At 42.6% G+C, this 16293-nt stretch overlaps 1 protein-coding gene across 2 annotated transcripts in view; it reads left to right on the top strand.

Moving 5' to 3' along the window:
• shroom1 (shroom family member 1) overlaps positions 1 to 16293 on the top strand; it is a 195482-nt gene that overhangs the window by 144349 nt on the left and 34840 nt on the right. For both annotated transcript variants that reach the window (XM_070877199.1, XM_070877200.1), the window contains 3 exons: positions 667 to 1407; positions 10082 to 10588; positions 16082 to 16214. In XM_070877199.1, the coding sequence (XP_070733300.1) occupies positions 667 to 1407; positions 10082 to 10588; positions 16082 to 16214 (1381 nt within the window). The remainder of the gene's footprint in view (positions 1 to 666; positions 1408 to 10081; positions 10589 to 16081; positions 16215 to 16293) is intronic.

The following is a 16293-nucleotide window of genomic DNA, read 5'->3' on the forward strand; positions in this document are numbered from 1 at the left end:
AAAAACCAGTCCTTAACATTATTTAAAATAAAACTGTGAGGTTAGGATAAGAGGTTCAAACCAGTAAAAGGCAAATTGGAGGTTCTTTGCACAGAAAAGTGATCAACACATGGAATGGTCTCCTGGATAGAATCGTGGGGCGGGTGGGGCAGGGGAACCAGGAGTTGTTTGAGAAACAGTTGGTTGCTGCAGTGGGAGAAATGTAGCCTTTCTGGTTGGAAAATCTAAGATGTGCCAAATGGTCTTCCTTCTCTGCAGTAAAGGAACCCAAGTTCAGAAGAGAATCTAGTGAAATGCACTAATTCACCACCAGAGGACGCTGTGCACTCTCCATTGTCTTGACACATCCCTGTTAGATTCATGATGTGGGTCATTTTAATTGGATCATCATGTTCCAAGTAGTATTTGATCCTCTTGTAATTATTTTTATATATCACAATTAATCCTAGTCAGTTAGTCTTCCAGCTCTTTTTGGAGATGTTAAAGGACTGATTATTAACTACTTTAGCTGGAGTTTTTTCCACATTTTCACTACTCTTTGTGGGGAGTGGGATGGGAAATTCTTCTAATCTGTTTTGCTTAAAACTTGTTAATTTTGTGTTTTGTGTGCCCTAATTCTGCATTCAGAGTCCAAAATCATGTCAATTTGAAATGTTCTTTTTTCAGGCATATTATTCCTAAAATTAATGCTATAACTAAACCAATTTCTTATGCAAAATGCCGTGAAAACGAGTGTGATAACATGACACCCAACAAACGCAAATTTGAAAGAGGAAAGTCCTTGGATGAGTTGGAATCATCTGTAGTGAGGAGTCCCAGACTATTGAGCAGAAGTTCTGACCAGCTCCACCACTCAGTGACTGATGGTGAACCAGTATCTGAAACTGGCACTTTGGGATTTCAAGGAAGAGCCAGTGGAACTCAAACTGAACAGAATAACACAGCACTGACAATAAAAAGGGGACCCCCACCACCACCAAGATTGCCTTTTTCCAAACAAAACTGGATTAAATTAAAGAGGGAAAACATTATTAAGACAGGAACCAACCAGGTTTCAGCTGTCAGTGTGTTTGAGAGAGGATCCAACATGACCAAGGCACATACACGTTCCTTTGGTGCAGAACCTCCTTCTCTGAGATCCCCATCTCCACATTCCACGGTGCCGCCGCCACTCAGGAAGTCAGGAGATCGGACGTATTCCCTTTCCTCCCTGTCTGGCCGGGAAGATGATGTGTTTCTTGAGGATTCCTCTATAATATCAGAAAACAGTGAGATGGATCTTTGCTTAGCTTCTGAAAACGCTTCTGTTCGATTCGACCTCACACATCATCCGTCAAAAACGTTTGAATCTTCGGCCATGGAAATATCAACAAACAAAGAAATCAAAGTGATTGAGCAAACGACCAGGTAAGGAAGCAACAACACATTTTTGGTTCAAAGTAAATTCTTACTATTCTTTGTAAACTAGTATTCCTATGGAGTATGGCACCTTTTTAATATCCAGATATTTATGTTACATAAGCGAACAGCACCAGTAGTAAAAGGTTAAGGGGGAAGAATTCGGGTTGTTTGCGCCTCCAGTCAGCGCCTCCCCAGGGAGCACTAACGGGGCGCAAACAACGTTTCACCCAGGCGCAGCGCTGCTACCCACTCCTGCAATATTCCACCCCAGGCCTGCTGGCTGTCGGCTGATCGCGGGGTGACAATGAAAGGGGAGGTGAGGCAGTCAAATATTTTAAAATGGCCGACTTGCACGGCCTTCTTGATTGTAGATCGTGGGGTCCATGCCACGATTTTGTAGCCCGGCATTCCGCTTGTGTGTCAGGCTGTTGCCATGGCAACCCGCTCCCTGATGGTCCAGCGATGGTCGACCGTTTCACTCCTGCAGAGTCGGCAGCTTGGCCCACCCATTTAATGGAAGGGCAGGGCCCTGTCTTCCGAACAGCGCTAGGCCTCCCACCGCGTAGTGCTGGAAACTTTGCACCTTTTTGTGCCCCGGTCCCATCCCCAACAGGAACTGCAGCGCGAGATTTAGCGCTGTAGTTCTCGTTGGGGGCGGTAAGCTCAATATAGGTTGCGGGCGGGACTTCCGCGCCTGGCGCAGGAACTCCCGCCTCACGGCTGTTACCTCCCTCATGGCGGTACCGAACTTTCTGCCCTAAATGTTTCAATATATCTCGGTCAGAGTTACAATGCAGTGAAGGTATTTCAAAAATTTTAGCTAAAAATGTAAACCCCAGTATTAGGGACAAGACAGCCCCAATGAATATATCCAAAGGTGTCCTTGACTTTGGGATTGGCACTAAGCTTTGGGACATGGCTCTGGTTATCATGCACGTAATCTCTTTGAACCTGTGCAGAGGAACTTCATGACAACACTGAAGGAAGAATTCTAAATAAAATGTCTTGTTCGAGCAGCTTGAAAGCATAAAACACAAGAGCACGGAAAGCCTGAAAACACCAGTAAGCAAGGGAGCATTAACGCATGGGTTTTTGGGGCCCATCTAAATATGGGGCCCCCACCAGGGGTCTAGTATACACAGCTCAACCTTAACTAACGCTGCCTGCTGGTTTTATTAACCAATGCTGCCTGCTGGTTTTATTAACCAATGTTGCCTGCTGGTTTTATTAATCAGTGCTGCCTGCTGGTTTTATAAACCAATGCTCCCTGCTGGTTTTATTAACCAATGCTCCCTGCTGGTTTTATTAACCAATGCTGCCTGCTGGTTTTATTAACCAGTGTTGCCTGCTGGTTTTAATAACCAATGCTGCCTGCTGGTTTTATTAATCAGTGCTGCCTGCTGGTTTTATTAACCAGTGTTGCCTGCTGGTTTTAATAACCAATGCTGCCTGCTGGTTTTATTAATCAGTGCTGCCTGCTGGTTTTATTAACCAGCACTGCCTGCTGGTTTTTTTAACCAATGCTGCCTGCAGGTTTTTTAGTTACCAGAGTAGACTCCCAGACACAGGTATTAAGGAGACTGGTCGGGCCTGTGATGTGCAGCCGATTGGTGTATCCAGCGTTGGGAAAACCAGGGACCTTGGTGTCACCTTCACTGCTCATGTTTCATGCTTCATCTGTGAGAATGACAGTTAATGAAGACAGCATAGGGGTGAGCATGGCATCAGAAACATGCTACCCTCAAGGTGCCAGTTTGTCAAATGTCGATACTGGTGCTGCTGAAAAGTTTTAATCAATTGCGGGTGGGGAGGTGGGGGTTGGTCATGGGAGGGGGTGGCCATTGTGCGAGAATGGACATCCAATGTTCTTGATGCCCAGGCCCCAAGAATTCTCAATGTGGCTCTGCCAGTACGTGCACAGGTAGCCCTCTTTATAACCCAAACAATCAATATCAACTATGATTTTAGTGGGAAGTATTACAAAGTAGGTACAGCTCAGAAACAGGCCATGCTGGTGATTATGTTCCACACAAGCCTACTCCCACCCCTCTTCATCTAACCCCATCAACATATCCTTCTATTCCTTTCTCTCTCATTTGCTTATCTAGCTTCTCCTTGAATGCATCTCTGTTATTCGCCTCAACTACTCCCTATGGTAGTGAGTTCACATTCTAACCACTGCCTGGGCAACGAAGTTACTCTTGAATTCCCTTTTGGATTTATTAGTGACTATCTTATATTTATGGCCCCTAGTTCTGGTCTCCCTGCTAGTTGAAACATCATAGAATCATAGAATATTAGAGGTAAGAAGGTCGTTTTCTACCCTATGAAACCCTTTTCATAATCTTGAAGAATTCTATCAGTTAACCCCCTCAGTCTGATATGTATAACTTCTCAGTTCTGGTATCTTTTTAGTCAATCTGTTTTGTAAAAACATAAGAAATAGGAGCAGCAGTAGGTCCTATGGCCCCTTGAGCCTGCTCCGCCAATCAGATCATGGCTGATCATCGACCTCAACTCTACTTTCCCGCCCGATCTCCATAGTCCTTGATTCCCCTAGACTCCAAAAATCTATCGATCTCAGCCTTGAATACACTCAAAGACTCAGCATCCACAGATGTCTGGGGCAGAGAATTTCAAATATTCACAACCTTCTGAGTGAAGAAATTCCACCTCATCTCTGCCTTAAATGGCCTGCCCCTTATCCTGAGACTATGCCCCCTAGTTCTGGACACTCCAGCCAGGGGAAACAACCTCTCAGCATCTACCTTGTTAATCCCCTTCAGAATCTTGTATGTTTCAATGAGATCATCTCTCATTCTTCTAAACTCCAGAGAGTAGAGGCCCATTCTACACAATCTCTCATCATAAGACAGCCCTCTGATCCCAGGAATCAATCTAGTGAACCTCCGTTGTACCGCCTCCATGGCAAGTATATCCTTCCTTGGATAAGGAAACCAAAACTGTGCACAGCACTCCAGCTGTGGTCTCACCAAGGCCCTGTACAATTGTAGCAATTGTACCTTTTCTAGTGCCTCTCCATCGCTGGCACCAGTTTTGGGACAGGAAGAAACTGTACCATTGAGACGGGCTCCATCTGAACTGGGATGGGAAAGGGTAAATAGGGAGGTGGCAAAGGCTTTAAACTAGTAAAATGGGGGGAGGGATCGACAAGAAATTTAACCAGCCTAAATATAAACTAAACAGGAAAAGAGAGCATAGGAAAGAATAAAGTAAGGGAGGACATTGATGGCCAGGGTATAAATAGAGTTATAGAACAAGAGTCTAAAAGGATGGTTCAACATAAAGTGAGAGGAAATCCTATTAAAAATAAGCTAAACTGTCTGCACACAGTGTCCGTAATAAAACGGGAGCTGGAGGCAATTATGCGCTGTGAGGAACCATACACAGTAGGAATTACTGAGACGTGGCTATAGAAAAATCAGGACTGGGAATTAAACATTGCAGGGTATAATATATTTAGAAAAGATAGATAGGGAAAATGGGGAGGTGGAGTAGCTGTACTTATTAGGGATAACATAATGGCAGTAGAAAAAGCGACGCAGCAATCAGTAAGACAAAAATAGAATCCATATAGATAGAGATAAAAGAGAATAAAAGATCAATCACAGTATTAGATGTAGTCTACAGAACTGAATAGAACTTGGGAAAATAAAATGGGAAACAATATTGGCAAAAAACAATGTAGAACAGCAATGGAAAACATTTAAAACGGTGTTCAACAGAGTGCAGGAACAGTATATTCTGCTAAAAGGAAAGAAAAAACTAGATACTAATGAGACTCCATGGATGAATAATGTCATAAGGGAACAACTGAGGGTAAGAAAAGAGGCATACATTAAGTACATAGACAGCAGGGAAGTGCATGATAAGGGAGAATATGAAAAGATTAATAAAGAAGTCAAAAAAACAATTAGGAAGACAAAGAGGAACTATGAAATTAAATTATCAAGCAACATACAACAAAATAGTAAAATATTTTACCGGCCAAATCAATAAAAAAGGAACGTTGGGATAGGAATATTCCCATATGGGCGCGGACATGATGGGCCGAAATAGCCTCCTTCTACGCTGTAAATTTCTATGTTTCTATGTTTCCATTAAGGGATAGACAGGATAATACCACAGGTAACAATAGAGAGTTGGCAGAAATATTAAATAATTATTTTGCTTCAGTATTGACCAGGGAGATAGAGCAGGTGGATATGACATTGGATGATGAGATTGGTAATGAAATTAGCTCCTCGTTAGCATTTAAAATAAAAAGAGGGCATATATTAAATAAACTAATCAAACTCCAAGAGGATAAAACCCCTGGTCCAGATGGATTGCATCCACGCATTTTAAAAGAAACTAGGGAAGAGATAACAGAGGCATTACTACACATATTTAATAATTCGTTAGATAAAGGTGTAGTTCGAGAGGACTGGAGGATAGCTAACATAATACCTATATTTAAGAAGGGGGATAGAACATGTGACTCAAGTGGAGCATAAATGGACTGGTTGGGCCAAATAATAGCCTGTTTCTGTGCCGTATATCCTATGTAATCCTATGTAATGTCCAGAGAATTATAGACCAGTCAGCTTAACATCGGTGGTAGGAAAAATAATGGAATCCCTACTAAAGGAGAAAATAGAAGAACATCTAGAAACATAGAAACATAGAAAATAGGTGCAGGAGTAGGCCATTCAGCCCTTCGAGCCTGCACCGCCATTCAATGAGTTCATGGCTGAACATGCAACTTCAGTACCCCATTCCTGCTTTCTTGCCATACCCCTTGATCCCCCTAGTAGTAAGGACTACATCTAACTCCTTTTTGAATATATTTAGTGAATCGGCCTCAACAACTTTCTGTGGTAGAGAATTCCACAGGTTCACCACTCTCTGGGTGAAGAAGTTTCTCCTCATCTTGGTCCTAAATGGCTTACCCCTTATCCTTAGACTGTGACCCCTGGTTCTGGACTTCCCCAACATTGGGAACATTCTTCCTGCATCTAACCTGTCTAAACCCGTCAGAATTTTATCCCCTCTCATTCTTCTGAACTCCAGTGAATACAAGCCCAGTTGATCCAGTCTTTCTTGATATGTCAGTCCCGCCATCCCGGGAATCAGTCTGATGAACCTTCGCTGCACTCCCTCAATAGCAAGAATGTCCTTCCTCAAGTTAGGAGACCAAAACTGTACACAATACTCCAGGTGTAGCCTCACCAAGGCCCTGTACAACTGTAGTAACACCTCCTTGCCCCTGTACTCAAATCCCCTCGCTATGAAGGCCAACATGCCATTTGCTTTCTTAACCGCCTGCTGTACCTGCATGCCAACCTTCAATGACTGATATACTATGACACCCAGGTCTCGTTGCACCTCCCCTTTTCCTAATCTGTCACCATAGCCTGTCTCTCTGTTTTTACCACCAAAGTGGATAGCCTCACATTTATCCACATTATACTTCATCTGCCATGCATTTGCCCACTTACCTAATCTATCCAAATCACTCTGCAGCCTCCGAGCATCCTCCTCGCAGCTCACACTGCCACCCATCTTAGTGTCATCCGCAAATTTGGAGATACTACATTTAATCCCCTTGTCTAAATCATTAATATACAATGTAAACAGCTGGGGCCCCAGCACAGAACCTTGCGGTATCCCACTAGTCACTGCCTGCCATTCTGAAAAGTACCCATTTACTCCTACTCTTTGCTTCCTGTCTGCCAACCAGTTCTCAATCCACCAAAAATATAATAATGAAAAGTCAGCATGGATTTCAAAAGGGAAAGTCTTGCTTGACCAACTTCATTGAATGTTTTGAACAGGTAACAGAGAGAGTAGACAATGGTAATGCAATAGATGTAATTTATCTAGATTTTCAAAAGTCCTTCGATAAGGTACCCCATAATAGACTGATGAACAAGGTCAGAGAATGCGGAGTCAGGAGACAAGTAGCAGAATGGATAGTTAGCTGGCTTCAAGACAGAAAGCAGAGAGTCGGGGTGAAAGGTAGCTATTCAAAGTGGCAGAATGTGGGCAGTGGTGTTCCACAAGGATCAGTGCTGGGACCACTGTTGTTCACAATTTATATTAATGATTTAGACTTTGGAATCAAAAACACAATTTCAAAGGGATCTTGGAGTACAAATACACAAATCACTAAAGGTTGCGACACACGTTAGCAAGGTCATAAAAAAGGTAAAGCAAGCACTAGGGTTTATTTCTAGAGGTATAAAATTGAAAAGTAGGGAAGTTATGCTAAACCTGTATCGGACCTTGATTAGAGCACACTTAGAGCACTGCGTACAGTTCTGGTCGCCATATTATAAAAAGATAAAGAGTCCATGGAGAGGGTGCAGAGAAGATTTACAAGGATGATAACATAAATGTGAGGGTATACATATCAGGAATGAATGAACAGGCTGGGTCTCTTTTCTCTTGAAAAAAAGAAGGCCGAGGGGTGACCTAAAAGAGGTTTTTAAAATTATGAAAGGTTTTGATAGAGTGGATAGAGAGAGAATATTTCTACTTTTGGGGAAGAGTATAACTAGAGGCCATCAGTATAAGATAGTCACCAAGAAATCCAATAGGGAATTCCGAAAAAACTTCTTTATTCAAAGAATGGTGAGAATGTGGAACTTGCTACCACAGGCAGTGGTTGAAGTAAATAGTATAGATCCATTTACGGGGAGGCTAGATAAGCATATGAGGGAGAAGGGAATAGAGGGTTATGCTGATAGATTTAGATGAGGATAGATGGGAGGAGGCTCGAATGAAGCATAAATGCCAGCATGGACTGGTTGGACCGAATGGCCTGTTTCTGTGTCATATATATCCTATCTAATCCTATGTAACCTTTTCTATAATATGGAGACAGAACTGTTCACTGTATTCCATGTGTGGCCTAACCAAGGTTCTATACAAGTTTAATATAACTTCTCTGCTTTTCATTTCCATTCCTCTAGAAATGAACCCCAGTGCAATGTTTGCTTTTTTAAGACCTTATTAGCCTGTGTCACTACTTTTAATGATTTCTGTATCTATAACCCCAGATTCCTCTGTTCCTCTACTTCATTTAAACACTACTTCTCAATCTGAGGTAAAATTTGTCAGGAACGTCTGTGTTATTTGAGACGATGTAAGATAAAAATTAAACAACAATTTACATTTCTGTACAAGCCTATAATGCTCTCAGAATATATTAAATATTTTCTTTTATTTTCAATGCACTAATCCTGCTTGGTAGAAGTCTGTTGTCCCAGGGATCTATCAACAGTTCTCAATACCAGTTATGAAAATAAAAGCCTATGGGATCCAGGGTAAAGTGGCAAGTTGGATCCAAAATTGGTTCAGAGGCAGGAAGCAGAGGGTAATGGTTGATGGGTGTTTTTGTGACTGGAAGGCTGTTTCCAGTGGGATTCCGCAGGGCTCAGTGCTGGGTCCCTTGCTTTTTGTGGTATTTATCAATGATTTAGACTTGAATATAGAGGGTATGATTAAGAAGTTTGCTGATGGTACTAAAATCGGCTGTGTGGTTGATAACGAAGAAGAAAGCTGTAGAATGCAGGAAGACATCAATGAATTGGTCAGGTGGGCAGAACAGTGGCAAATGGAATTAATCCGAAGAAGTATGAGGTAATGCATTTGGAGAGGTCTAACAAGGCAAGGGAATGCACATTAAATGGTAAGACACTGAGAAGTATAGAGGAACAAAGGGATCTTGAAATGAATGTCCACAGATCCCTGAAGGTAGCAGGTCAAATAGATAAGGTGGATAAGAAGGCATATGGAATACTTGCCTTTATTAGCCAAGGCATAGAATACAAGAGCAGCGAGGTTATGCTTGAACTGTATAAACACCACTTAGGCCACAGCTAAAGTACTCCGTGCAGTTCTGGTCACCACATTAATGGAAAGATGTGATTGCACTAGAGAGGGTACAGAGGAGATTTGCGAGGATGTTGCCGGGACTGGAGAATTTTGGCTATGTGGAAAAATTGGATAGGCTGGGGTTGTTGTCTTTGGAACAGACTTTATTGAGGTGTATAAAATTATGAGTAACCTAGATAGAGTAGATAGGATGGACCTATTTCCCTCAGCAGAGAAGTCAACAACCAGGGGGCATAGATTTAAAGTAATTGATGGAAGGTTTCAAGGAGATTTAAGGGGAAATTTCTTCACCGAAAGGGTGGTGAGGGTCTGGAACTCACTGCCTGAAAGGGTGGTAGAGACTGAAACCCTCAACACATTAAAAAAGTACTTGGATGTGCACTTGAAGTGCTGTAACCTACAAGGCCACGGACCAAGAGCTGAAAAATGGGATTAGGCTGGATAGCTCTTTGCTGGCCAGCGGGACACGATGGGCCGAAATGGCCTCCTTCCATGAGGTAAATTTCTATGATTTGATACCAGTCCTTTAGTGACCCACCAGGAGAAATGCGAGAACAATGTTGGAAAATAACTTTCCTGGCACATTTTCCTTTCTTTCCCAATTTATAATTATTGGCTTAAAATGAGATACAAGCACTGTGTGGTGGGCGTGGCTGGTAGAGAGGAGGGGTTCCTAATCCAACTGGCAGGAGGTCACTCCTCTTGTGAATATGAGATGCTTTTCAAATGTCTTTTTAACTACAGCTATTAGACATGACTCCATGTGTTTCTTTTCTAGTGAAAAGAATTCACTGCCAACAAGGGACTTTGTTCAGATCAATCCCCCAGAACACAGTGAGGAACATCATAACAAGTACATGCCAATAGAATTGGCTTCTTCGCCAAACTGTTCAGACACCAGTATTGAAACGCCCATGCCAACCTCCATGGCACAAGTTGCAAAGACCGTTGAGGGCAAAAGTGAGAACAGTAAGACGTTGCCAGTAAAAAACCATCAAGATAACAGAAGAGAAACATCTCAGCAGCTTCCAGTGGACCCAGGGACTGCCTCTGTCCATCTGAGGGTGAAGACAAAGTCTCCTGAAGACCTAAGAATGGAGGAGCTGATGAAGGAGATTATAGATGAAGATCATTCACTCGCAAATATCCTGGATCCCAGCCCCACAAGGAAAACTATAATGGATCTTGTGGAAGGCTTGTTTCAAGAGGATACCATGCTGCTTGAGGCTTGTCGAAGGAGAAATCAAATGTACAGTCAGACAATGAAGACAGAAACTAAAAACAAGTAAGTAGACTAAGTACACCAAAACTCTGCTGGATTGTTTGCAGGTACAGTGACAATAAATGATAGCATGGAAGGATAACTGATAAGTGACATGAGCAAAGTGACATCTTTAAGGTCTCAAAATCTGTTAATAATGATATTGGAACACAGTCCATCATACTTGATGTAATCAAAAAAGTGGTTTTGGTTGTTAATTTTGCTATTAGGTGCTGCATTAAACTGTGCAAGAATGAACCAGAATGATTCTCGTTCCAATTTCTTCACTTCCTTTCTGTGTGGAAATAGTCAGGTGCCGCTGGATACCTGTTCACAGAGCCATGGGTGAGATCGTGGTCAGGGGACAAGGAAGAGGGTAACTATGCAAGGGGCATAGTGGTACAGTGTGTATATGTATTGATGCATTACAAAATGGGTTCAGAATAAAAATGGCTAGTTGAGATGTCTACTGACATCCATTTGCAGCAGTTTAGCTGTTTGTATGATATGGAAATGGGTAAACACTGGGCAAAGATGTACTGCTATATTTTTAAGCAACTATAATGGTAGTAACAATTTTTTTTCCAGTACTAAAAATTCTATTTGTAGTTGTTCAAATGCATAATGATTATTGATTAGTCACCGGGGTCATCCACAACCCAAGCCATACAGAAAACCTCACTCTGTCCCATGTATACTGAACTTTGTATACTGTATATTACGAATATGTGACAGTGAAATATGCATTGTGAACTAGAGAACAACTGGAAAAATTAGTACTTTTGTGCCCCAACTGCTGTAAAGACCAGCTGCTGCAACAGGCTGACCCAGTGGTGGAGGTGAGGGGAGTCAGCAGCGACATTGTGTGTTACTTGTCATATGGCATCACATACGTTTGAGGAAAGACGTGGCAAAAAGCTACTCATACGATCGTGCATAGCAAGAAGCAATAACAAACATTCTGATTTATTTAACATTTAGGACTAGAAATTGGCCAGCCTTGCGCCCATTTTTTCGGCACCATTTTGCCGTTTTTGGCAGAAAATAGTGATCAGGTAAATTGGCCAAAGCCTTGCGCCGGCGATTTTGAAATACCGCTGAAAAGCGGAGCGCCGTCGTGCAAGACAAAAAGAAGCACTATCGCTTTAAATTGGCTGTTCAGCACACCCGCATTCTGGGTGAAAAGAAACGCCGGAGAAAAGCCTGCGTTGCAGCTTCAGAAACAGCGGTTATTATGAAGACCTACAAAAAAGGTACGTTAAAGTTTTTATTTTTAAATTCTTTTTTAGCAATTCTTATGACTGTTTTGTGATTTTTTCTTTTTGTTTTTTGCAAATTTTTTTTGTATTCCCCCCCTCCCTGGGCCTGTCTTTTAACGGTAATCGGCCTCGGACTAAAGTTGGCAAGGACCGCGGACTCTGACAATTTTTACCGCTGGGTGCATTTTTTTGCCAATTTGAGGCCTTTAAAAAATGGCAGAGTGATTAGCGGTATTTTTGGCGAAAAATGCCGAAAAAAATACCGCTATCACCAAAAGACCAATTTTTAGCCCAAAGAATTTAATATAAAACTGTCAGATACCATTGATTTTTGGAGCCATCAGCCTCTGTTCCTTTAATTTACTCCACTGTGAATGAAGAGACAGATGTGAGATTGGCATGGTTGATTGTATCACTCTCTGATATGCTTCCGAGGCAATAGACTGGAACAAGCGGGCAGAAACATGTAACTACAGTCTACTGATCACCCCAGAAGACAATTTTATTTTAACGGCATGACTGCTGCCTACGAACTGGAAGCTGAGCAGAAGCATTATGCGCATAACTGTCAGTGTTGGCAGCAGTCATGTCCAATAAGATATGGGTAACTTGTTCAACAATAAACAGAATTATAGGGGGATGCAGACTATTGTTGAATTGCTGTGATGAGTTAAAGGGACGTTACAGAAACCGAGTGACTGCTACAATACCTGAAATTTTCACCCCTCTCCTTTCTCCCTTCCTCACTAATCTGTAGGACAACAAACAAAAGAAAACACTGGAACTGCGCATGTGCCACTACTTCCAGTTTGTTGGCGGCACTCGCCTCCTTATTTTAAATATATAAATCTTTTGTGAAGGATGTGCAGGATGGATACCGGGTATGAAGAAGGCCATTCGGCCCATCTAATCTCATCCATTCAGAAAAAACATACAGCTTCCCTCATCACGATATGTTAAATGATTCCAGGATTCTTGCCTCCAATATCCTACCCAGAAGTCCCTTCTTTGTATTGATCAATCTGTGTGCGAAGAAGAGTTTCCTCCTCTTGATCCTAAATTTGTCATTTACTAGCTAGCACTTGGGCCCCCTGTCCTATTATCATGGTTTGGCATGAAGTGGTGGTCTAGATCAACCTTTTTCACCCTGCTTACTATTTAAATACCTCTATTGGGTTCCCCTGTAGTTGCTTCTTTTCCAGGCTGAATTAGTACAGTTTATTATTCTTCTCAATTTTTGAGAAAAGTGAAAATAGCAAAGAAAGCTAGGTTTGTTTACAATTGCCACACTGTACATTCACATGCTGTCTGCAACATAATCCAGTTTAACAATTCTCGCTGCAGTGTTTCTCAATCTGGCTTCTGAAATTGGAGAGGTTCATATGAGAGCACATATGAAAGACACGATATCCAGTTCAAATCACGACATCCAGTTCAAATCACAAGTTGGGTCCTACTGTTACATCCACTATTGTCAAATTAGATATTGGGCATACTCCTGGACATGGAACATTCAGACCACTTATGGAGGTGACCGACACTGCCGTACCCAACAAAATAAGGCAGACTCTAAATTTGTAGCGCTTATCTTTGTGCAATAATGCAGTCCTTTGATGCAAGGATCAGCCTCTTTACTCTTTTCTGCATCACCGTCAGAGCTTGAATGTCACCTTTATGTCATAGGGATGTAAAGGTCAAGGTGTGGTCAGACCAGAGCACTGTATAAAAAAAACGTGTTACATTGTCCCATATACACTTGGGCCTGTATAGCTCAATGTCAAGATAAAGAATATCAGCTTTTCATTTTCTAGCACCAATTATCATCAAAGAGCATTCTCGGATCAGATATAGTGCAAATTGGGTAAATCGTAAAACTCTCAACACCACCCTAGCAATGCGCCTTATCCTTAGCTCCAGAAGAGTACATCCTTCTGCACTAGTGAGACATTACTATTCCCACACTATGGACTCGATTTTTAACTCTCGGGCGGGGATGGAGCAAAGCGAACGGCCAGTTGAGCAGTAGCAGGAAGGCTCGGCCGATTTGAACGGCTGGGGTTCATTAACGTTCTGCTTTCCATCTTCCCGATCCGTCAAAATCGGGTGGCAGGGGTCCACCACCGGGGATCCAGGGATATGGTACGCGGCATAGGGTAAGTGCTATCGGTCCTGGAGAGCGAAAGGCCGACTGCGGAGCAAATGGGCCAGCAGGGCAGACTACACCACCACCTCCTCTCCCTACCACCGCCCCTCCCCCCCCCCCAGCCAACTTAAATGTGGCAAGCGGGGTAGGATCAGCTGGCTGTAGTTCCAAAGGGAAGAAAATGCTCACGTAATAAGGCAGCAGTAAGGCTAGCGAACTGATTTTTGCCCAATTTTCCACCATAAGGTGGGATCATGGAGGAAAATCCAATCCATCGGGCTCTATTTTAACATTTGCCTGGCATAAACCAGGCATGGAGCCAGTTAAAATGGAGTGGGGGGCTGACCCACTCCTTTCCCGCCCCAATCTGCCCGACTGCAATTTGAAATTGCAGGCAGCAAGGACACTTGCCCCCAATCCGGTGGTGCACTGTTAATGGCCATCGCCATCTCTTCTGCTGCTACAGTGAAAATCATGCTGTAGCAGTGTCAACTTTTGTGACTTGCATTGACGGATTCCTTTTAGTGACAAAAGTCCTAGTGGTAGCCCGCCTTACATAGAATTACAAAGAGATTACAGCACAGAAACAGGCCATTTGGTCCAACTGGTTTATGCCACTGTTGATACGCCACACAAACCTCCATCTGCTCTATTTCATCTAACGCTCTCAGCATATCCTTCCATTCTTTCCTGCTTCCTGTACTTGAATGCATAAAAATGTCCATTCTATGTCATGCGTAGAATATAACCTCTGACCCAGGAAAATGAATCGTAGAATCATAGAAAGGTTCCAGCACGGAAGAAGGCCATTCAGCCCATCTAGCTCGTGCCAGCTCTCTGCAAGAGCACCTCAGCTAATACCACTCCCCTGCCGTTAATTGAGCCTGCCTCCACCATCCTTTCAGGCAGTGCATTCCAGATCCTAACCACTAGCTCTGTAAAACAAAAACAAAATCTTATGTCACCTTGGTTCTTTTGCCAATCACCTTAAATCAGTGTCCTCTGGTTCTCAACCCTTCTGTCAATGGGAACAGTTTCTCTCTATCTACTCTGTCCAGACCACTCATGATTTTGAACACCTCTATCAAATCTCCTCTCAATCTTCTCTGCTCTAAGCAGAACAATCCCAGCTTCTCCAGTCTATCCATGCAATTGAAGTCCCTCATCTCTGGAATCATTCTCATAAATCTTTTCTGGACCCTCTCTAAGGCCTTCACATCCTTCCTAAAGTGTGGTGCCCAGAATTGGACACAATACTCCAGTTGAGGCCGAACCAGTGTTTTATACAGCTTCATCACAATTTCCACACTTTTGTACACTATAGCTCTATTCATGAAGCTCAGAATCCTGTAACTTTTTTTTAACTGCTTTCTCAATCTACCCTGCCACCTTAAACGATTTGTGCACATATACCCCAAAGTCTCTCTGTTCATTGCACCCACTTTAGGATTGTACCCTTTAATTTATATTTCCGCTCCTCATTCTTTCTATCAAAATGTATCACTTCACACTTTTCTGCATTAAATTTCATCAGCCACATGTCCGCCCATTCCACCAGCCTGTCTATGTCCCTTGATGTCTATCACTATCCTCCTGGGGAGTTCCACTGTCTGTATACCTTCCTCCAGTCCGAAAAACAACTGTTCACCACTGCTTTCTGTTTCCTGTCAGCATGGGTCAAGATAACAGTGGGGTGGGCAGAAGTCCTACTCCGCCCCTAAAATAAATTCCCACCTGATCTATTCTTATCCCCTGTTTGAGTGTGATTGTGAATTTGTGGTGACTCACCAACAGTTTTATGCTGTGGACTTGTGCCTATTAAACACCAAGTTTATTTAGTCTGAGTCTCTTGTGACCCCTGATGGAGGATATATGGTTGCAATAGTTTGAGCAGGATTTGACTGCAGGTCCCAGGGTTGTATTGTGCTGAGTCACAGCATCATCCAGTTCCTTATTTTCCAATTGATATGTTTTAAATGGTAGTTTGCTAGTGGTAGAATCACAGTAAGAATGAATGGAATAGTGCTGGTCTTGTTGCTGCCTTGATATTCCGCAGTGTTAATACAACCCGCTGGAAACATAATCTCTGTTCTGTTTTCCATTTCTTTTCATTAGAGACAAACAAGCTACTCAATTCCCATCTTCACCAAAAGCAGATTCCCAATCTGAAATGCCAATCAAAATTAATCAGACACAAGAAAGCATCAAAAGTGAAATGGAGTGTCCAAGTGATGTCACAGAGAAGAAGGTGAGTGTTTAATGATAAGGTCCCAGTACAGCTTTGTTCCTCTGAAGCCAGTTTTGGCGGTGAGTGTCAGGCAACACTG

This window comes from Pristiophorus japonicus, chromosome 4, assembly GCF_044704955.1.
Source record: "Pristiophorus japonicus isolate sPriJap1 chromosome 4, sPriJap1.hap1, whole genome shotgun sequence".
NCBI lineage: Eukaryota > Metazoa > Chordata > Chondrichthyes > Pristiophoridae > Pristiophorus > Pristiophorus japonicus.